The following is a 20,515-nucleotide window of genomic DNA, read 5'->3' as shown; positions in this document are numbered from 1 at the left end:
GAGTCTGCCTCCCTCCTGGCCTGGAGTCTGGAGATCCAGATGACCCTCCCTTGCCAGCTGCCTGACCACCCTGGGCTTCATTTCCTCCCCTCTGAGGTGGGATAGTTGCAGGACTACCACAGAGGGAGGGTGAGGCTGTGGGACCGCCTTCCTTGGTTCCCCTTCTAGGCTGCCCCCGGGATCTCAGCAGAGATGGCCCAGACCAGGCCAGGAATTGAGAGTGGGGAGTGGAGGGTTTCTCCTGCTTGTTTATTCATTGCCATTGATTTTAATTAACTCCCTCTTTGGGGCTTGCAGAGAGACAGGAGGCACCAGATAAAGAAGAAGAATCCTCTCCGATTGATAGAAATGTGGTTGCCAGCACTGACATCCTATGGTCCTGTCCTGGCTGGAAGCGCTCCAGAGAGAAGAGGGGAATGGACAGATGGAAGCTAAGAACAGATTCTGCCAGAGAGAACACAATACCACTACTCTGTAGCGGGGGTGGAGAGTGGTCAGGGAAAGAAGAAATCAGGGAGAGCTTCCTGGAAGAGGTGGAATTTAAAGATGAGCATGATTTTGGCAGGTAGAGATGCTGGGACTGGGGTGTGCCAGGCATCCTGACAGAGGACAGGAAAGGCAAAGGCCAGGTGGTGGGCATCTTTGCGGCCAGGACAGGCTCAAGAGGAAGGTTCCAGACTCAGGCACTTAGGGGACGAGGGGCTGGTCTGGGTGTGGTCTGCAGTACTCCCCTCTGGCAGGTTATTGCTTCTGATTTATGGCAGAGATGCAGCAAAGCGGGCGTGCACCTCCTGCTGGCTCCTCTGTGGGATATGAAATGTGCCTCATCCACTCCACGACGTCAGCGCTCTCTCTCTGTCCTTCTTGATGTCTCTCTGTGTCTCTGACTTCATCTCTTTGTGCCTCTCTTGCTGATGGTTTAAAAAAGTCTCTCTGCCTTTGCCTCTGTTGTGGGCCTTTGTATCCCCACTGTTCTAAGTCTCTCTGCGTTGGTCTCTTGGTCCCTCTTCCCATTTTGGTTGGTGTCTCTCGCTCTCCCGTTACTCCACCTCTCTGTCCACCTGTCTCTGGGTCTCTGTCGGGCACATCCCCTCAGAGTCTGGCCTCAGAGTGCGTCCCTCAGGTTCCCTCATCCTAGAATCTCAGCCCCTGCAAGGCCCATGGCATCTGATCTCATCCTGGGTGTGGGAAGGTGCCGGGGTCCAGCCCCGGTGGATCCAGGGAATTCGAAGGGTGGACGGCATTGGCGTGGAAAGACTTGTTTATTTATTAATGTAAGATTAGATTAGGAAACTATAGTGTAGTAAGAAGATTAAGTGGAGGAAGAGGGCTGAATAGCTTGGTTTACGCGGAAGGCCAATACAATTCCAGACAAGGAATTTGCACCATCTACGTAGGGCCACCGGCGCCCGCTTGAATATCTAAGGGTGCCTCGCCTTAAGCTCCCTTTCGCGCGGGTCTTAACAGCCAGGGCAAGTAAGTAGACCTGGCGAGCCTCCGCGCCCCAGGTGGAGATTCAGCCTGAAGTTAAAGTAAAGAGCAGAGAGAAGGAAAGGGAGAGAAGAAGAAAGAGAGAGAAAGACATGGGGGGAGCCAGAGTCCCAAGAAACCAGGCCGAGAGACTAGTTCGAGAAACTGGCCCCCGGCCCCTGGCCCCTGGCTCCCTCCTTTATTGTTCAGAAGGCCTTTTATACTTTTGATAAAACATGGAGATCAATGGGTAACACAAAATTATGTAGCGTTCGCAGCCCAGACTCTTTCTATACATCATTTTGTATACAAAAGGTCTCAGGTGATTTACATTATCTTCTGGCCAAGAGGCTTGTTAACACTTTTTGGCTCTCTTCCTTAATGAATGTTAATTTTGTTTCCCCTGAAGTGTTTTTCTTTAATCTGCATCTCCTTAACGCATTAAAGTTACATCTATATAGAACAAAGGTGCAGTGGGATATAACAAAGAAGGTACTTAACTCAAAGATCTAATGTTGCTAATACCAGGTCTACTACTTGTTTTTCTATATACCAACTATATCTAAAAATAAAGGATATGAAAATTTGGCAGCAAGCATTGACCCAAAAAATGAAACTTTTAATCAGTCCTATTCTAAAGATTTTGACTCCTCGGAAGCTCCTACATTCCTAGGATGTTCTAAGCTTCCTGTGCCTCCTGCGGTCAGGAGGCCTCAAACAATCACATGTGCAGCTGTAGGAGTCTTGCAGGCAGGCTAGAAAGCCATCAGAGGGTTTTTGGATTGAAACACTCTTTCAAATGCAGAAGACTAAAGCCCTGAATTGACTTTTTCCAGAAAATGTCAGAAGAGTGGAAAAGCAGAGCACAAAAGCCGGCAGATTTTTGTTGGGGTACATGCTTAGGAATTTCCAGAGGGGTCCCTGAAGTCTGAGCACGCCTTGCGTATGTCAGCTTCCTTCCTCATGACCTTGTCACGGGCGGGCTTCCTCACACTGGCTCCCGGCAGGAAGGGCTGTCAGCTTTGCCCAGACTCCATATGGACGCCAGGGGCAACTCAAGCAGGGGCAGTCCAGCCCTTTTTTCCTGTATGAAGATCACTGGGCAGACAGACATTCTTTGCCTCTGCTGCCGAGGCTGGACTAGTGAGTAGGAATCAACCAGCCCCATTCGTGGGGCTGGCCTCCACCCCGTGATGGACAGGAGATCCGGGGAGAGGATGGAGGAGCCGAGCACAGCCAGCCCTGTTATCTCCGAGGGCTTTATTGGAGTCAGATGAGGCAGGCGGGCCCAGATTTATTCTCTTCACCCAGGTCCCCAAAGGCCAAGAAAACTAGAGCGAGTAGAATTAAGTTGTAGGTTCACACGGCAAGACAGGTGAGCAGCTGGAGAGGGGAGCGCTCTACTGCACTTGGCAAGACTTCTGTGGCCATCCAGGGCTTCCCAGGTGGCTCAGCGGTAAAGAATCTGCCCGCCCAGCAGGACATGTGGGTGCGATTTCTGGGCTGGGAAAATCCCTGGAGAAAGAAATGGCAACCCACTCCAGTATTCTTGCCTGGAGAATCCCATGGACAGAGGAGCCTGGCGGGCTACAGTCCATGGATTCGCAAGAGTCGGGCATGACTTCGTGACTATTATACGATAGCAGCAGCAGCTGCTGAGGACATCTGCTTAGCTAGAGCCAGGCTGCCTGGAGTGGGGCTGGGCCTTGCTCTCCCAATTCAGCTCAGATGGGGATTGTGGGGTTGGGGGGCGGCAAGGAATCCCAAGGCTTCACCTTGCAGCTGGAGTCATCCAATCAGCTGAGGCTGTCATTGGATTCGGACAAATTAGAAACGACACCCATGCCCCTGACCTCTGTGGTGTGGCTAATGAGGGCCTCCTGCTCTTGGGGAATCAAGCCCCCAGCCAGCGAGGACACCCAGGACAGGCCAGAGGGCTGCAGGGGCCGGGGTGGGGTGCAGCAGTGGGAACAATGGTGGGTCCTGGCTGCCCAGGGCTCCTGTTCTGGGGGTGGCCCTGCACCGAGCTAGCGTTTGGCTTCACCAAGGACTCTGAAGGTCAAGATACATTAGTAACACATAGGCTTATCTTTCAAAACACAGCCGTGTAAAATGAGGCGAGGGCCTCTGTTTCCCCGAGACTTAGGAGAAGGGCAGAGTTTCCTGAACACCATGGGGATTTCTTATTCTGCCCATGCCAAGGCTACAAGGCAAGTTATCTGACCGCTCCAAGCCTTGGTTTCCTCTTCTGTGAAATGGGACAACAGTAGTGCCTCCAGTACAGGTATTTAGGGGGTGGGGCACTGATCACAGAATACACAAAACCCAGCATGGGCTGCAGTCCACGGCAGCTGAGGCCTGAGACCTGCTTCTCTCACCCACAGGCCCGCGGCACCCAGGCCCTCATCTGAGCCTGGAGGAACCATGGCCGCCCAGAACGCCAACTGTCTGTGTTCGCCCCAGCAAGGTCCTCAGCGGGCTCAGGAGACTCAGCGCCACTCCCCGCTTCTCCTGCCCCGATGGCATGGGTGGTATACCTGTCCCCAAACGCCTAGTGGAAGCCACACACAGCACTGTCCAGCCAGGCCTTTTTACTTTCTGGACCCAAACCACAGACCTACACCATGAAGACCTGGGTCAATGGGGCCAGGCTGGACACACAGCGCCCTTCTCAGATTATTCAAAGGAGCCTCTCTTTTCTCTCCTTTCTGAACAGCTCTTTCTAGCTTATATCTGTCCGCGTATTATCTGGTGGTTTTTATTATCTTCATACATGAAAAAACCCCAGGCACTTCCAACTCCCCAGGATGCTAGAACCCATGCAGGGTGTAAAACGAAGGAGACAGGGAAGGTGATGATGAAGCAGGAGAGACGATGCTGGGCACAGGACCGCGAGGGAAGTTCACAGGCACTTAGCGACTGTTTACCAGGAGCGCGGTGCGATGCTGGGCACAGGACCGCGAGGGAAGTTCACAGGCACTTAGCGACTGTTCACCAGGAGCGCGGAGCGCAGGGTTGGGGTGGCGGGGAGGGAGGGGGTGCTGGGCGAGTGTGACGGGATTTCACGGGCCGCACATAGCAGGACTGTGTGTGTGGCTACGCCCGTGTGTGTATGCACGTGTGTGTGTGCATGTGTGTGTGTGAGTCTGTGTGGCCGTTGCTGAGATGGGGCTGGTCTTTCTGGTAGAGACAGCTTAAATATATAGTCTGAGAGCTGGTGTACCACCTACCAGAAATCTCTGCACAGAGTCTCATCCCCCTGGATTTAGGACGGTGACATAGGAAAGCTGGAAGAGCACAGACTCTCTGTCCCAGACCCCTTCGCCCCATCCTATGCATAGGGAAACCGAGGCCCAGGGAGGAAGGACTTCCAAAAAAGCCAAGTTTTCTGACCCAGGGGTCCCCGTTAAGACACAGGAGCTCAGGACTTCCCTGGTGGTCCAGCGGTTAAGACTCTGTGCTCCCAATGCAGGGGGCCCGGTTTGGATCCCTGGGTGGGGACCTGCATTCCATGTGCTGGAATCACGATTTCTCACGTTGCAAGGAAGATCAGAGATCCCGTGTGCCACAACTAAGATGAGACGCAGCCAAATTAAAGAACAACATGATCCCTGGGTCTGGAAGATCCCCTGGAGAAGGGCATGGCAACCCACTCCAGTATTCTTGCCTGGAGAATCCCATGGACAGAGGAGCCTGGTGAGCTACAGTCCATGGGGTTGAAAAGGAGTCAGACATGACTGAGCAGGGAAAACAAAACAAACTGCCTCACCCCTCCCCTCACAAAAACCCCGGGCTCTGCAAGGCCTGACCTCTAAAGTTCTTATTGATGAGGCCCTGGGGGCGAAAGTGGTGGGTCCCCTCCACAGAAAGCACAGAACCACTGTGGGCAGGATTTGCAGAGTCCGATCAGAAGGAGGGACCCACAGATATGACCTGGTCAGGCTCCTGCCTTCCTCTGGTCAGGTGAAGGGGCAGTGAGTGAGGCGGGCTGGATGTGAGAACTCTCCACTCCTACGGAGACGTGTGCCCACTTTTTTTGGCAACGGGTCTAACTTCTATTCTCTCACTTTCATAGGGATGTAGAAACAAAAGCAATTTCACTTTCTTCAGATTAGCCCAGCGAGGGCGATGATCAAAGAGCGTGAGAGATGGGCTTCCCTGGTGGCACAGAGGATAAGAATCTGCCTGCCAACGCAGGGGACACAGGTTCGATTCCTAGTCCAGGAAGATTCCACATGCTGCAGAGCAACTAAGTCTGTGCGCCACAACTACTGAGCCTGTGCTCTAGAGCCTGGGAGCTGAAACCACTAAGCCCGTGCGCCACAGCTCCTGGAGCCCGCCCACCCGCCTGCCCTAGAAGCAGCGAGCTGCAACTCCTGAGCCCGCATGCCTAGGGCCTGTGCCCTGCAACAAGAGGGGCCACCACAGTGGGAAGCCCACGTGCCGCTCTCTCTAATTAGAAAACCCACATGCAGCAAAGAAGACCCAGTGCAGCAATCAAAACACAAAATAACAGTACCAAATATCTAAGAAAAAAAAAAGCACGAGAGACAATAGGGAGGGGTGGAGACTGTGGCAAACCAGAGACTGTAGGGTCTGTGTGAAGGGAGGAACTGCCATTTAGCCTGTCCAGTTTATCCAGGGAAGGGCAGTATGGCCAGACCTTCTACTTTTCAAAAAAAGAAGCCAGAACTCTATATTCTTTTCATGAGAATTCTCCACCTTTTAAAAAATGTTGTTGATAAATTTAAAGCAGTGAGTCAGGGGGAGTCACTGTTCCACCAGTTTGCGACCTACAATACCAGCAAATGTCCAAGCCTCCCAGGACAGACGGCACCTCGCCTCCAAGTACAGAAGCCCTCCCTCTCTGCTCTGCCTGCTTCTCTGAGCCTCGGCCAGCCTGCCTCCCCCACCTCCCTGCACACAACACGCATTCCCAGCTGCCCTGAAGGCTTTAAGGAGTCCATGCACCACGTCCAGGCTGATGTGACAGAAACAGCAAGTCCTGAATCTGCTGAGGAAACACTGGCGATGACTGAGGGGTGGGGAGAGGGCAGCTAAGCGCCCCCAAGGAGCTTCCAAAATGCTAATTTCTCAGGAACAGAGAAAGAAGGAAGGCAGCATAGCAACAACTGGCTCTGGGCAGTGAGCAATCCTGTCTGAAAATAAAACAGTTTACAATCCACAACCGTGGCTCATTAAGAATGAATGGATCTACTGGTATAAATAGCATGCTGCGTTAAGAAGTCAGGAAACAGCATATGCGTTTGATGGAAAAACGGCTGCCACGAAACTGTTTATTAGCTCAGCCGGCTACAGCTCTGAGTTAACGAGACAGAGGTCTCAAGTTCAAAGCTGAGTGGCTGCCTCGATCTTGGGCCATAGAATGTCTCCATTCCCCCAGTCCTGGTCACAACATGGGGGCCTAGCTCTGGATACGTAGTAACAAGCCTACAGTAAGCTTCTCCTAGTGTCTGAGCTGTAGTATCCCTAGTAAAATATCCAGCCTCTGTTTGAATGCTCCCAGTGACAAAGAGCTCACTATCCTGTAAGATACAAAACACCCAACTCTGTGGTTCAGTGGCTATTGAGCAACAGAGAGTAATTTCCCCCTGCTCTGTTCCAGCTCTGCTTGTGGGGAAAACAGCCTCAAATTGGGCCTCACTGGCCACACCATCTATAACATCTGACGGGATGCAGGCTAGATGCATAAGGAGCAGCCTGAGCAGAAGGGAGCTGGGCCGATCACATCCTCCCCGAGTGTGGACACGGGGTCCTGAGAGTGGGAGCAGAGGCTGAGACTGCAGGGTGTGCAGACTTGCAGTCGTGTCCAACTGCTGGGCGAGCAGAGGCTGGGGCATGGAGCTGATCTCAGTGTTCCCTGAGCAGCAGAGGCAGCTGCTACCCTGAGCTCTAGCACCACAGGCCTGGAAAGACCTTCCTGTCCACCCCTGCTTCCGGAAGGCCTTCCTCAGCAGCCTGGCAGCAACCCCTGACTTGAGCTGTCCTTTGTTGTCTCTGTTCTCAGCAGCCCAAAACCCTCGAACCAAGTCCAGGAGCGGAAAGCCAGCGCGTGTGGCAGGAGCGTGGGCCGGGACTTAGGAGCCTGGAGCCCGAGTGGCCTTGGGCAGATGTCCCCCTCCTCATCCACCACTCAGAGTCAGTTTCACGTCCATAACTGCCCCACTGGCTGTTCGGAGCATCAGAGGAGATAATGGCCGTGAGGCAAGGAGCCCTGGCTGAGGCCAACACAGCACCCCTGACTTGGCTTCTCCAGGCGGACAGGAGATGGCAGTGAGAGGGCGGAAAGATTGGTTGAGGGGTCATTCAGGAAGGGTGGCCCCAGGCAAAACATTTGTGGTTGAGCTGAATCAGACCACTCAACCCAAACAACCCCAAAGCTTGCTTTCACTGGACCGCAAACACAGAACACAGTTTAGAATTCTAAAAAAATTTGTTTAAAATCTAGCAAACCAATGAAGTGATAAGGAAACTCTGATTTTTCTTAAAACTACCCAACTGGAACAAATCTGAAACTCAATGTACTTTTCCAGAATAGACCTTGAAGGGAACCCATGTGTTATTCTGTTCAATTCCATCCAGAAAGGCTGTACTCTGCTCAGGGGAATGATGGGGAGGGGGTGGGAGGGCTCTCGCGGAGGGTCCTGGGAGGGATTGTGACCCAGGCCTCAGCAGGGAGGGGAAAATGAGTTTGCCTCATGGCTACTGGGAGCTCAGGTACCTGTCGGCTCAGCTGGGGCTTTCCGGGGTTTAGGGAGGCAGGCAGAGTAGAAAGGCCACCCTGATCTGGCCAGGCCACAGGGGAGTTATGAAAACTTTAGGTGATGGGGCCCTGGCCCCAGGAGAGGCAAACACAGCAGAATCTCACTGATCCAGGGGTTGGTGCCCTAGGGCCTCAGCTCGCCAACCCCCATCTTGGAGAAGCACACACATCCCAAAAAACCCTCAGAGCAAGTGCTGTATGGACTGGAGACTTGGCTTCCCTGGTGTCTCAGAGGGTAAAGATTTTGCCTCCAAAGCAAAAGACTTGGGTTCCTGGGTTGGGAAAATCCCCTGGAGGAGGGCCTAGCAACCCACTCGGTATTCTTGCCTGGAGAATCCCATGGACAGAGGAGCCTGGTGGGCTATAGTCCATGAGGTCTCAAAGAGTCAGACGCGATTAAGTGACGAACACTTACTTATGTGGGGCTTCAGCTCCAGCCCCACCCCATCTCAGGTGTTCAGTAACTGCTGGGAAAGGTGGGCAGGGCAACCACAGAGCAGACGCAGGGCAGTGCTGTCTCCTAGTCACACACTGGGGGATGAAGACAAAAAGCCCCATCACATTAAGTATTCTCAGCACTGGAGATGAAAGTGAAAGTGAAGTCGTTCAGTCGTGTCCAACTCTTTGCGGCCCCATGAACTGTAGCCTACCAGGCTCCTCCATCCATGGGATTTTCCAGGCAAGAATACTGGAGTGGGTTGCTATTGCCTTCTCCAGGGGATCTTCCCAACCCAGGGATCGAACCCGGGTCTCCTGCATTGTAGGCAGACGCTTTACCACCTGGAATACTGGAGGTAGAGACATACAAAATCCTGTCTGAGAAAAACTGCCAGACTTAATGACTTCAGCCAGATCAGTTCAGCTCTCCATCAACAGGGAATCAGGCTCCTCCAGCACAGGTACCAGCCTACTTCTATTATGATGCAAGGTTGCAGAAGCAAAAAGCTTAATTTTCTAGCCTCTTTTTTTCTTTTCTTTATAGTGATGGCTGGAACTGTAGCAACCATCTTGTGGGAAAGAACACAAGGGAAAGAGCAAGAATTACAAAGACATCTGTCCTGACATAACTGAGCTGCTGAACCAAAGCCTCAGCTGCTTCCTCTAAGCTTTCCAGTATACAAGAAAAAAAAAGAAAGTAATCCCTCATTTCCCAAATATGCCAGATTAATATCCCCATTCCCAGAAAATATCTTTCTATACATTGCTCCAAAGTGAGAATCCAGTTGAAAGGAAATAAGCCTTCAAAAGATGTGGCCCAGCTCTAAAGGGATTAAGACCCAAGAGCCCACTGTACCATTTCTACCATTTACATATTATATTTCACAGAGGAACAAAGGGACCTGGGATGCACAAAAACTGACTGTATTTTATTGCTGCCATAAACTTGGAGCAATGACCTACCAAGGGAAAGTAGTGTGTTGCCCACACCCCAGCTGGATTGATCGGGTGGGAGGGTGGAGCTCTGTCCCCAGAGGCAGCCAGGTCAGACCCAGGGCCAGTCACAGGGGGAACTCAGGACACACTGTTTCTCATCCCATCCTGGAGAAAGGATGAACGTCCTGCTACGAGTAAGCCTGTATGGGGCTCGCCAAGGGGTTCTGCAGGCAAGTCCTTGACTAAAATCAACACCCCGTGTCCGGAGGAGGGAGAGTGTAGCAAACTCAGGGAGTCAGCCCACCTGTCCTGAGGCACCAGCGCTCTACCAGCTCTGAGTTTAACGCAGAGGAAAGAAACCCTTCATATCTTTCTCTGACACATCCTTTGTGTTATTTTTAACATTTAGACCTTTAATCTGTCTGCACTGTGTTTCTGGGTACACACAGAATGGGATGGGAATCTAATTATGCTCGCCCTGCTTGTTAAATAAACCAGTTATTTTCCCACTGAAATGAAAAGCTCCCTATCTTCAGCTTCCATACATCCTTAGCTCTGTTATTTTTCTATTCTGATCCACTTATCTATATAAAATAGATATTCTGTTTATTCTGGTAACAATATCATACCGTTTCTCTTGATTATAGTAATCTACCTTTTGGTTATAGTAACTCTTTAAAAAATTGAAGTATAGCTGACTTACAATGTTTCAGGTGTATAGCAAAGTGATTATATATACTTTTTCAGATTCTTTTCCATTATAGGTTGTTACAACTGTGCTATACAGTAGGTCCTTGTTTATCTATTTATCTTGAAGGACTGGCCCCAGGTAGCAGACGAACACCAGTGCCAACCCAGTCCTACCTCTTGCTTCCCTCGCAAGCCTTGTGATTGTCCAAGGAGCTTATTTTATTTTCAGTAGCTCCCAGTGTTTGGAGGTGTGCCAAGACCACTCCAATGGAGAGGATTAGTGAGCACCTAGATCAGGCTGATTGGAAGGCACACCTGCAGGCAGCAGGTTTTAAAGTATGCAAATAAGTCCTGAGGGACTGCAAGCAAAAGGTCCTGTTGGCCACCAGAGCCTTGGGGGTGGGGGGGTGGGGAAGGCACCTGCTGGCTTTAGTAAGGCGGACAGGGCACAGGAAAGTGCCAGGTGGACCAGGGAGATGGCAGTTGCCCGGAAAAGGCGGTAAGAGCTAGCAGTGTGTATTTGTTAAACCCAAATCCCCACATTATCCCTCCCCACCTTTTCCCCTTTGGTAACCGTAAGTTTGTTTTTTATGTCTGAGAGTCTAAGTTTGTTTTCTATGTCTGTGAGTCCATTTCTGGTTTGTAAATAAGTTTACTTGTACCATTTTTAGATTCTACATATAAGGGAACTTGCAGGATATTTGTTTGACTTCATTTAGAATGCTAATCTCTAAGTCCATCCATATTGCTGCAGATGTCATTATCTCATTCTTTTCTAGGGTTTAGTGATATTCCACCCTATGGCCTTCGATAAGATTCCGTAATTTTCTCTGTGTTTGAGTTGTAGTCTTTAAAAATTCGTTTCTTGACATTTTACAATTTTTTGTTGCAACTATGAATGGATTTTTCCATTTCTACTTCTAATAAGTATAGTTTAAAACGGTTGATTTTTTGCAGCAAATGGTTCACACCAACAGCTGCACAGTAGTCTGGTGTAAACTACTGATTTACTTCCTGTCCTGTCACTTTCCAGTTGTCTCATTAATGCCAGTGGGTTGTTTTTGTAGATTACCTTGGTTTTCTTGCATACAATTACATCATCTACAAATAAGATAATTTTTTCTCTTTTGGCTGCACCCTGTAGCTTGCAGGATCTTAGTTCCCCAACCAGGACTGAACCCAAGCTCTGTGCAGTGGAACTGAGGCGTCCTAACCACTGGACCACCAGGGAATTCCTGAGAATTTTTTCTTTTCCAATAGTAACAAGTAATTTTATTTTCTTGCCTTATTACTTTAGTTAAATACTACAAAATACTGTTGAATGATGGTGATGATGGAGGTATTTTTGACTTGTTCTTTGATAGAACATGGCTTCTGTGCTTTATCAGTTAATGTGATACTTGGTGCTACATTTCTGCTTTTTGGGTAAGTTTTGTCATATTTAAGTATATCTTTTTATTCTCACATTATTTAAACTGTTTATTTAGCAATTTTTTTGAAACTTAGGGAGAAAGACATTTAAAAATAAGCTAGAGCCACAAAACAAAAAGACATACTTAACTTCACAAAAATGAAAAGAAATTGGTTTTAAATGGTAAAATACAATATATATGGAATCTAGAAAAATGGTGCTGATGAACCTATTTGTAGGGGGGCAATAGAAATGCAGACACAGAGAGCAAACTTGTGGACTCAGCAGAGGAAGGAGAGGGTGGGGTGAACTGAGAGAGTAGTATTGCAGCATCTACACGACCATATACAAAGACAGCCAGCAGGAACTCACCCTCTGAGGAAGGGAGCACCACCCAGTACTCTGCGCCAGCCTAGAGGGGTGGGATGGGGAGGGAGGTGGGAGGGACGCTGAAGAGGGAGGGGACATGGCTGATTCATGTCAATGTAAGGCAGGAACATTGCAAAGCAACTATCCTCCAATTAAAAATAAATGTAAAAAAAAGAATGAAAAAAATGGCAAAATGCTATAAGGCTAAAGTCAAACAAAATGTAAAGTCAAGGAGAAAAATATTTGCAACTCATTTAATATCCCTAAGGAACATCTATTAATACAAATCAGTAAGAGGAAATAAACAACATAATAAAAAATGAGCGGTGAGTTTAAACAGCCAATTAAAAAAAGGGAAGCTTAAATATCAATAAATTATAAAGATACGAAGAGATAGTCAAATGTAGAAATTTTAAAAATGCAATATCATTTTTCATCTAGTATATTGGGCAAAATGATAAACACCAATAATATTTTATGGCAGGCAAGGATTCAGGTATAAATGGGCACAAAAGGCTATCATTTTCAGAATATAATCTGGTAATGTCTGTTGAAAATTAAAACACACAATTTGTTTTGGAGTACCTGCCCCATGGAAATAGAAGCATCATATACACATAAGGACGTTTCAGTATTGCTTACAGAGGCAAAACGCCAGAAATCATCTGAATGCCCATCAATAGGTGAATAATTAAATCACAATATATAATATGATAGGATTTTATGCAGCCATTAAAAAGGATACAGTAAAATCTATATCTATTGACCTGGAGGGATGCCCATGATATTCTTTTAAGTGAGAAAAAAACCAGCTTGCAGAGTTATGGGTAAGAGCCTATTTTTATCGTTAAAAACAAAACAAAAAATAACCCTATAGCAAGTATATGGTGGTAGCACAGGGAGAAAGGGGTTTGGAGATGATGGCAGGCAGAACAGATTTTAATTTTTCATTGACTTTTGAATTGTTTACACTTGTTAAAAATATATCAGGTCTGCTCATGTATTTAAAAATTAACAAAGAAAATTTGAAGGAGGAAGAAAACGAAGCTGCCTCAGAAACATCAATACATTTCACCTGATTGCTCTGTGGACTGCAAAGTCCATGGCTTCTGTCTATCGATTCGCCTTTCTCCTCCAAGTGAAGTGCACCAGTGGGGGGGAGACATAAGTGCACCAGCCCCAAAGCAGAGAGAGAGACAGACAGAAGAGAGTGTTAGGGAGGGAGGGTCAGAGAGAGGGAGCTGGTGCCACCTCCACATCAGGGACTATGGGGCTGGAGGGGATGCTGTCTTTGGGGACCCCAGAGACAAGAGCCCCAGAAGAGGGCTGCCTCAGCAGGGCAAGGTGGTTTTCACTGACTCCACGTGTCTCCAAAGAATTGACGCTTTCAAACTGTGGTGCTGGAGAAGATTCTTGAGAGTCCCTTAGAGAGCAAGGAGATCAAACCAGTCAATCCTAAAGGAAAGCAACCCTGAATATTCATTGGAAGGACTGTTACTGAAGCTGAAGCTCCAATACTTTGGCCACCTGATGCAAAGAGTCAAAGACCCTGATGCTGGGAAAGTCTGAGGGCAAAAGGAAAAGGGATCGACAGAGGATGAGACAGTTGGATGGCATCATGGACTCAATGGACATGAATCTGAGCATACTCTGGGAGATGGTGAAGGACAAGGAAGCCAGGGTGCTACGAAGGCCAGACTTAGCAGGCAGGCTCCAATCTGGACCACAGACTGCAGCTCTGGCCCCAGCCCGCTGCCTGGCACCCAGCATCACTGACAATGGGGCTGCAGGTGGCCACTTTCCTATACCCTTATGGTCAGGGAGCCTGGGGGGTTTCTTACCTGGTCTGTAGAGGGAGGCCAAGTTCATACTGGAGTAGACAGGTGACCTCCATGTTGCCTGGCCTGGCTTTGCTGCAAACTCAGTTAATAAGGGATGCCAGATCCAAGTGTGTGGGCTGCTGGCCTCCTCGCCCACATAATTAAAAGGCCATCTGTGTGTCTGTGTGGCTGAGGAGAAGACAAGAGAAGGTCTTGCCCTTCCCCAGGGATGTGTGTGTTTGCTTGTGTGTGCACATGTGCACGTATGTGCCACACCAGGGCTGGAGCAGACAGGGCAGAGAGTGCCGTTTGGGGTAAGGTCTCAAGGCCTCTCCTCCTCAATCTGTGGGAAGCAACACTCCGGGCCTGCACTCTCCACAGCCTTGTCTCTTTCCTCGGTCACACAGACACACCCACCTGGGCTGGGGCAGGAGAAAGCCCCAGCGCTGGGGGTGGAAAAGGAACTCCTCTCTGCCCACTGCCCCCTGCCTGCCCAGGCCCCACCTGCACTCGCCATGGTCCCCATCAAGACTCATATGTGGCGGCAATGGGCAGTGATGGCAGGGAAGGCCAACTCATGGGAATTAAAAATGCAAACAGTCCAGGAGAATTAGCCAGGAGGGCGCACTGCAAAAAGCCAAGTGATGCTGATAAAAAAATGTCTGGAGAACCGAGGCTGAGCTGTTAATGCTGATTATGTCTGGAAGGGCTGACCTCCAGGGGATTTTTACCTTGTAAATTATACCATTTGACAACTCTCAAAATTGTATAATAAACACGTCTTACTTTTGTAACAAGACAATCAAAGTCCAAACGATATGAAGACAAATGCCACGTCATAATCCAAAGACAGAGATGTTCGAGAGCCACTCAAAAGCAGCTGCCAGGCCCACTAACTTGGGTCCATCGCCCCCCAGGGTCAGGATAAGCCCTCATCCCTCTGGCCACCGTGTCTCCTGCAGGACCTTAGACTCTGAGTCTTGGGCTAGAACTTGGGCACTTCCAGGCACAAGGAGCCAGAGCCCCAAGGGCAGGACCTCACCTTCTGTTCCCAACTTTCCCACACCCAACTCAGACAATCCCTCCCCTTCTCTGGGCCTCAGGCTACTCATCTATAAAATAGGGCTACAAAATTGCTGCCCTGTCCACTTCTGGAGCCTGTTGTGAGACCAAGAGCTTTGAAAATGAATCTGCAAACAGTGCAACGTCATGCAAGCAGTGGAGAGCCATCCACCACGCCTGGCACTGCTGCCAAGACCCGCGATGGCGGCCATTCCCCTTCTGATGCTGGCCACTTAGGGCACACCTGCATCAGCTGGCCACCACAAACACCAAGGGGCCCTGGCACACTATCTCTTTGCGTTTCAGGACCAGGGAAGCCAGGTGCCCCTTTCTCTGACACATAAGACAAGTGATGAGAAGAGATGGTACACATCTGCCTTAGAAAGATACATTTTCATTCTTTGTAAGAAACCTCAACTGACATCACATTTCTTCACACACCCACAAGCACTGTTCACAGCAGCCCTGCCCCCAAATTCGCGCTTGGCTGTGACACGGCCCGCAGAGGCCCCTCCCACTGGAAGCAAGCACCCTGCTGAGGTCCAGCTGCCCATGTGGTGCAGATTGAGCTGAGGGCACAGAGAGGGACGCAGACCAGTGTGAGCTGCGTGGGGGTGTGGCAGGCGCTGGCCGGCGCCCAAGGCCGCGCTCGGCTGGTCGATGAGCCGAATGTTGGCTGCCGTCCGGGGAGAGGGGCGGTGGGGGCCTTACCTCTCCCTCGGGCCCATGTATAGACGCGGCTGATCTCAGTGCTTCTGGGCTCTTGCTCTGCTGGCTCCACAGGCAACGGTCGGAAGGAGGGGTGATCAGCCTGGCCGGGGGTCTTCAAGGGCAGGATGAACTTGGGGATCCCTTTGTAGAACCAGGCCCCCGACCTCTTCCACACCTGGTGGGGGGAGACATCGGCTCAGAGCACAGGATACAGAGCACCCTTCCCTGTGCTATGCGCCCCCTACCCCCCCGAGCCAGCCCTCCCTCCCAGACGGTGCGCAAGAAGCCATTGCCTCCCTCCTGCCCGCCCCTTCCCCTTGAGATTCTGGGCAGAGACACAAGAGGCGTGAGGAAGAGCCGGGCTGGCCACAGCCTGGTGTGGGCTGTGGTTTTGGAGAGCTTCTTGGGAGGCGGTCATCCCTGTACAGGGCACAGACGGGCCGGAGCTCAGAGTGAGCCACAGATTAGAATTCAGAGCGGAGACTGCAGTGAGGTCGCGGAACCCTTAACATCTGCTTCAGAAAACGTCAAGTGCTCCGTAATCTCTTTCGTGATGAAGGAAATGCCTTCAGGGTATTTGTAAGAAGAGTAGGAGTGTGTGAAGGAAGGCCCCGACTTTTTCGGAGAAGAGGAACCTTGGAGGGGGTCAGAGCAGCCATGCTGGGTTTGAATCCTGGATTTGTCGCCCCATAGCCCGAAGATCTGGATGCATTGACCGCCCCCCCACCAGTTTCATCTTCGGCAGGTGGGAGGCAGGAGCAGCGCTGGCTCCCAGGGCGGCCAAGAGGGTCAGGCTCACGTGTGAATGTAAATCCCCACAAGCCGGGGCCGGGCACAGAGCAGCCGCTCGATAGACATGGTGCCCATGACCCTCATGGTCACCCTCCTCCTCTCATCTGATGCACGCGCAAACAGGGGATCAAGGGGGACAATCTCACATCAGAAGACCAGGACTTCCCTGGTGGTCCGGTGGTTGAGAATCCGCCTGCCAATGCAGGGGACATGGGTTCGATCCCTGGTCCAGTAAGATCCCACATGCCGTGGGACAACTAAGCCCACTCGCCATAACTACTAGAGCCTGTGCTCCATAACAAGAGAAAGAGAAGCCCGAGGCCTGGAACTGGGGAGGAGCCCCCGTGCGCCATAACTAGAGAAAGCCCGTTCACAGCATTGTTAACCTGGCGCAGTCAAAAATAAATAATAATTTTTAAAGAACCAGAAGACCTCGTTCTCTGGAGGACAGCATTTCCCACCCCCTGACCCTCTGCACCACCCTGCTTCTGCGGGGCGTTAGCAGGGGCTGGGCCAAAAACAAACAAACAGACAAACAAAATAGAGAAGAGCCCCTGATCACGCACCACACACTGCACAGCGGGAAGCACTCAATTAAACCGAGCTGCTGCTGCAGGACTCCTCAGAGCCTTAACACGCAAAACGTGCACAACGATCTCCAACAGGGCAAAAGGAGACGTAGTGCTTCCCACGTGGAGCCTACCCAGCAAGTTTCCTACAGACACTCAGTCCTGGTGACGGGTCTCCAAAACCTTAACTTCATGGTACCGCACTTCCTGTTCACTCGTGGATTGACGTGCGCCTGTTTTTCCAAGTAGATGGCAGTCACCTCCTGATGCTCCAGAGTGACAGACACCGGACTATGGAGCCCAAACCCTGTCCCAGGCATGAGTCACTCAGCCCTCCCTTCCAGCTTCCCTGTGCAGAAGGGCCTGTTTCTGGGTGTGGCTCTTGAATAACATAATAGTGTTATGTTCTGTTCCTTGGTGCCTCAGACGGTAAAGAATACGCCTGCAATGCAGGAGACTGGGGTTCGATCCCTGGGTCAGGAAGATCCCCAGGAGGAGGAAATGGCAACCCACTCCAGTATTTTTGTCTAGAAAATCCCATGGACGGAGGAGCCTGGTGGGCTACAGTCCAGGGGGTCACAGAGAGTCAGACATAACTGAGTGACTAACACTACACTTGAATAATACAGAACCCATCTAGTGGGATGAATGCTTCATGGAGCCACCTCAGAAAACTCTGATCCTCTCGCAGCCCTCCTACAATATGTATTTATTTCTTTGAATCGGTAATGTATGCACAAGATCTAAAGTTCACAAAGCGTGAAATCAAAATGTCTCCTCCCCCATTCCCAGAGGCATCCAGTGATACCGGCTCCTTGAGGACATTCTATTATTATCCCCATTTTCCAGATGAGAAAACTGAGGTTTGGACAAATTAAGCAACTTGCTCAACTCCAGTTCACCATTCTGTTGGCCTCTACTTCACACCAGAGGTCCTAGAGTCTCATCTCAACAGTCTAAAGATGTGCGGCAGGGGCTCTCTAAATTGTGGTTGTGAGAGATAAATCCTCAGTAGGTCATTCATCAGTGTCATGGACACCAAGGGTCTGGATGCTTAGAGGGTGCGGAAGTGCCAAAGAGGGAGAGGAGACAAACACAAGCAGTCACTGTCAGCGCCACCCTGTTCCTGCAGAGCTGCTGCGTGGCTCCTGAGACCAGGTGCCCAAGCCCAAAAGGCCATGTGGAAGCTGGCAAGGGGCTTACCTGGCCTCCCTCTGCTAAGCGGAGGCCTGGGCATCCAACAGTGCTGGCATTACCTGCCCTCCCCTGGCACCCAACCTACTGCCTCCACATGTGTGAGCCTCAGGGAGACCAAGTGAGGCAAACCCTCTGTGACTGGTGGGGTCTGGGCAGGCTTAGGACCTGCATTGCACTGCCTCCCTAAACAGCCATGGTGGCTGCTTTGTCTTTTTTATTTACATTATTCCTGAGAAATACATACAGAGCAAGCAAAATTAGGGTCTTCCCTCATAGCTCAATTGGTAAAGAATCCTCCTGCAATGCAGGAGAGCCTGGTTTGATTCCTGGGACAGGAAGATCTGCTGCAGAAAGGATAGGCTACCCACCCCAGTATTCTTGGGCTTCCCTTGTGGCTCAGCTGGTAAAGAATCCACCTGCAATGTGGGAGACCTGGCTTCAGCTTCAATCTCTGGATTGGGAAGGTCCCCTGGAGAAGGGAAAGGCTACCCACTCCAGGATTCTGGCCTGGAGAATTCCATGGACTGCATAGTCCATGGGGTTGCAGAGTCAGACACGACTACGCGACTTTCACTCACTCACTCACTGGTAGCTCAGCTGGTAAAGAGTCTGCCTTCAGTGAGGGAGACCTGGGTTCTATCCCTGGGTTGGGAAGATCCCCTGGAAAAGGGGATCTTCCTGCAACCCACTCCAGTACTCTTGCCCAGAGAATCCCATGGACAGAGGAACCTGGCAGGCTACAGTCCATTGGGTTGCAGAGAGTCGGACATGACTTATCAGCTAAACACGGCACAGCGTGTGCAAAATTAGGACAATAACAAGAGAGCATAATGAAGACAGCCAAGCAGATAGAGCCCTGCTCAACACTGGACTGTGAATTGTCTTACACCCTTCCCTGGGCATATACCCAATTCAGTCTCCTCCCCCTTCCTTCCTTCCTTCCTTTTTTGGGAGAATAAATCACATAGATGCTATTCTATGAGACTTAACTATATATCATAGCAGTTGTTCTGTGTTAATAAATACTGTAATGGTCTCTATATCAAACTATGGTTTGGATTTATTAAACTTAATTAAATCACCCTCCGCCCCACCATTGGATGAATGTTTAAATTGTTTCCTATTTTTCACGCTTCTGAACAGCACTGCAACCAACACCCTGACACACCCACCAAGAGACAGGCTTCGGATACTGCCTGAGGAAGTATTCCCAGGAGATGAACTGCTGGGTCAAAGGATGTGTGTTCATTAAGATGACACGTATTGTCAGCCTGCTCTCCAGGAAGAAAAGTCAGTTCCCCAGAGGAGCAGGACCCCACACTATGCTCTAAATTTACCCTCTAAACCATTTCTAAGTATACAGTTCAGTAAGTTAAAGACATTCACACTGTTGGGTAGCCCATCTCCAAAACTCTTTCTACCTTGTAAAACTAAAACTTTACCCGTGAAACAAATCCCCATTCCTTTCTTCCTCTGGGCCTGATGACCACTGTTCTACTTTCTAGGAATTAAGTGGAATCATACAGTATTTGTCTTTTTGAAGTGTATACAGTATTTGGCTTATTTCACTGAGCGCGATGCCCTTAGGGTTCATCAGTGTGGGACTTCCTTCCTTTCTGAGGCTGAATAATATTGTTTTATGTACATATCACATTTTCTTTATCCACTCATCCATCATTGGATACTGGGTTGCTTCCACCTTTTGGCAAGTCCTTTATTTATTTATTTAACATTTTGTCTATACCATGAGGCATGTGGGAATCTTAGTTTGATCCCCGATCAGGGATCAAAGCTGTGTCCTCTGCACTGGAAGCACAAAGTCTTGGACAGCCAGGTAAGTCCCTTGGCTGGACCTTTATTTTTATCTGTCTCTCCCACAAAAGTCTAACACTCAGTGGGGAGGCCCAGGGTACCTCTGCTCACTGTTGATCTTCAAGCTCCTAGAACACATCTGACACACACTAGGTGCTCCATTAACACTGGCTGAACGACTGAATTAGCAGGCATGGGTTGCTCGCTGGAGCTTGTCCCAATCCAGAAGGTCTGGCGCCTTCCTGGGGATGTGGCCTGAGGGTTTCATCCAAGTTCTTGTAATTAATCAAGGGGCTTTGCCACTTCATATTTAAGAGGAATAAACAGGGAGTGCCTAGCAGGACGTGCCGGTGCGCCTTCCTGACTCGTGACCTCCAGGGCACAAGGCAGCCATGTGTTCCCAGTCTTTCCTCAAGTACCAGGGAGACCCACAGCCCCAGCTGCCCCTGCCTGC

The 20,515-nt window shown here is 50.0% G+C and overlaps 1 protein-coding gene across 4 annotated transcripts in view; it reads right to left on the bottom strand.

Moving 5' to 3' along the window:
- RPH3AL (rabphilin 3A-like (without C2 domains)) overlaps positions 1-20,515 on the bottom strand; it is a 138,049-nt gene that overhangs the window by 11,417 nt on the left and 106,117 nt on the right. For all 4 annotated transcript variants that reach the window (XM_018064379.1, XM_018064378.1, XM_018064377.1 and 1 more), the window contains one exon: positions 15,692-15,866. In XM_018064379.1, coding sequence (XP_017919868.1) covers positions 15,692-15,866 — 175 coding nt within the window. The remainder of the gene's footprint in view (positions 1-15,691; positions 15,867-20,515) is intronic.

The sequence above is a fragment of the Capra hircus genome, chromosome 19 (assembly GCF_001704415.2).
Source record: "Capra hircus breed San Clemente chromosome 19, ASM170441v1, whole genome shotgun sequence".
Classification (NCBI taxonomy): domain Eukaryota; kingdom Metazoa; phylum Chordata; class Mammalia; order Artiodactyla; family Bovidae; genus Capra; species Capra hircus.
Note: the sequence above shows the minus strand (reverse complement) of the source record. Positions and strands in the feature narration are given on the sequence as shown.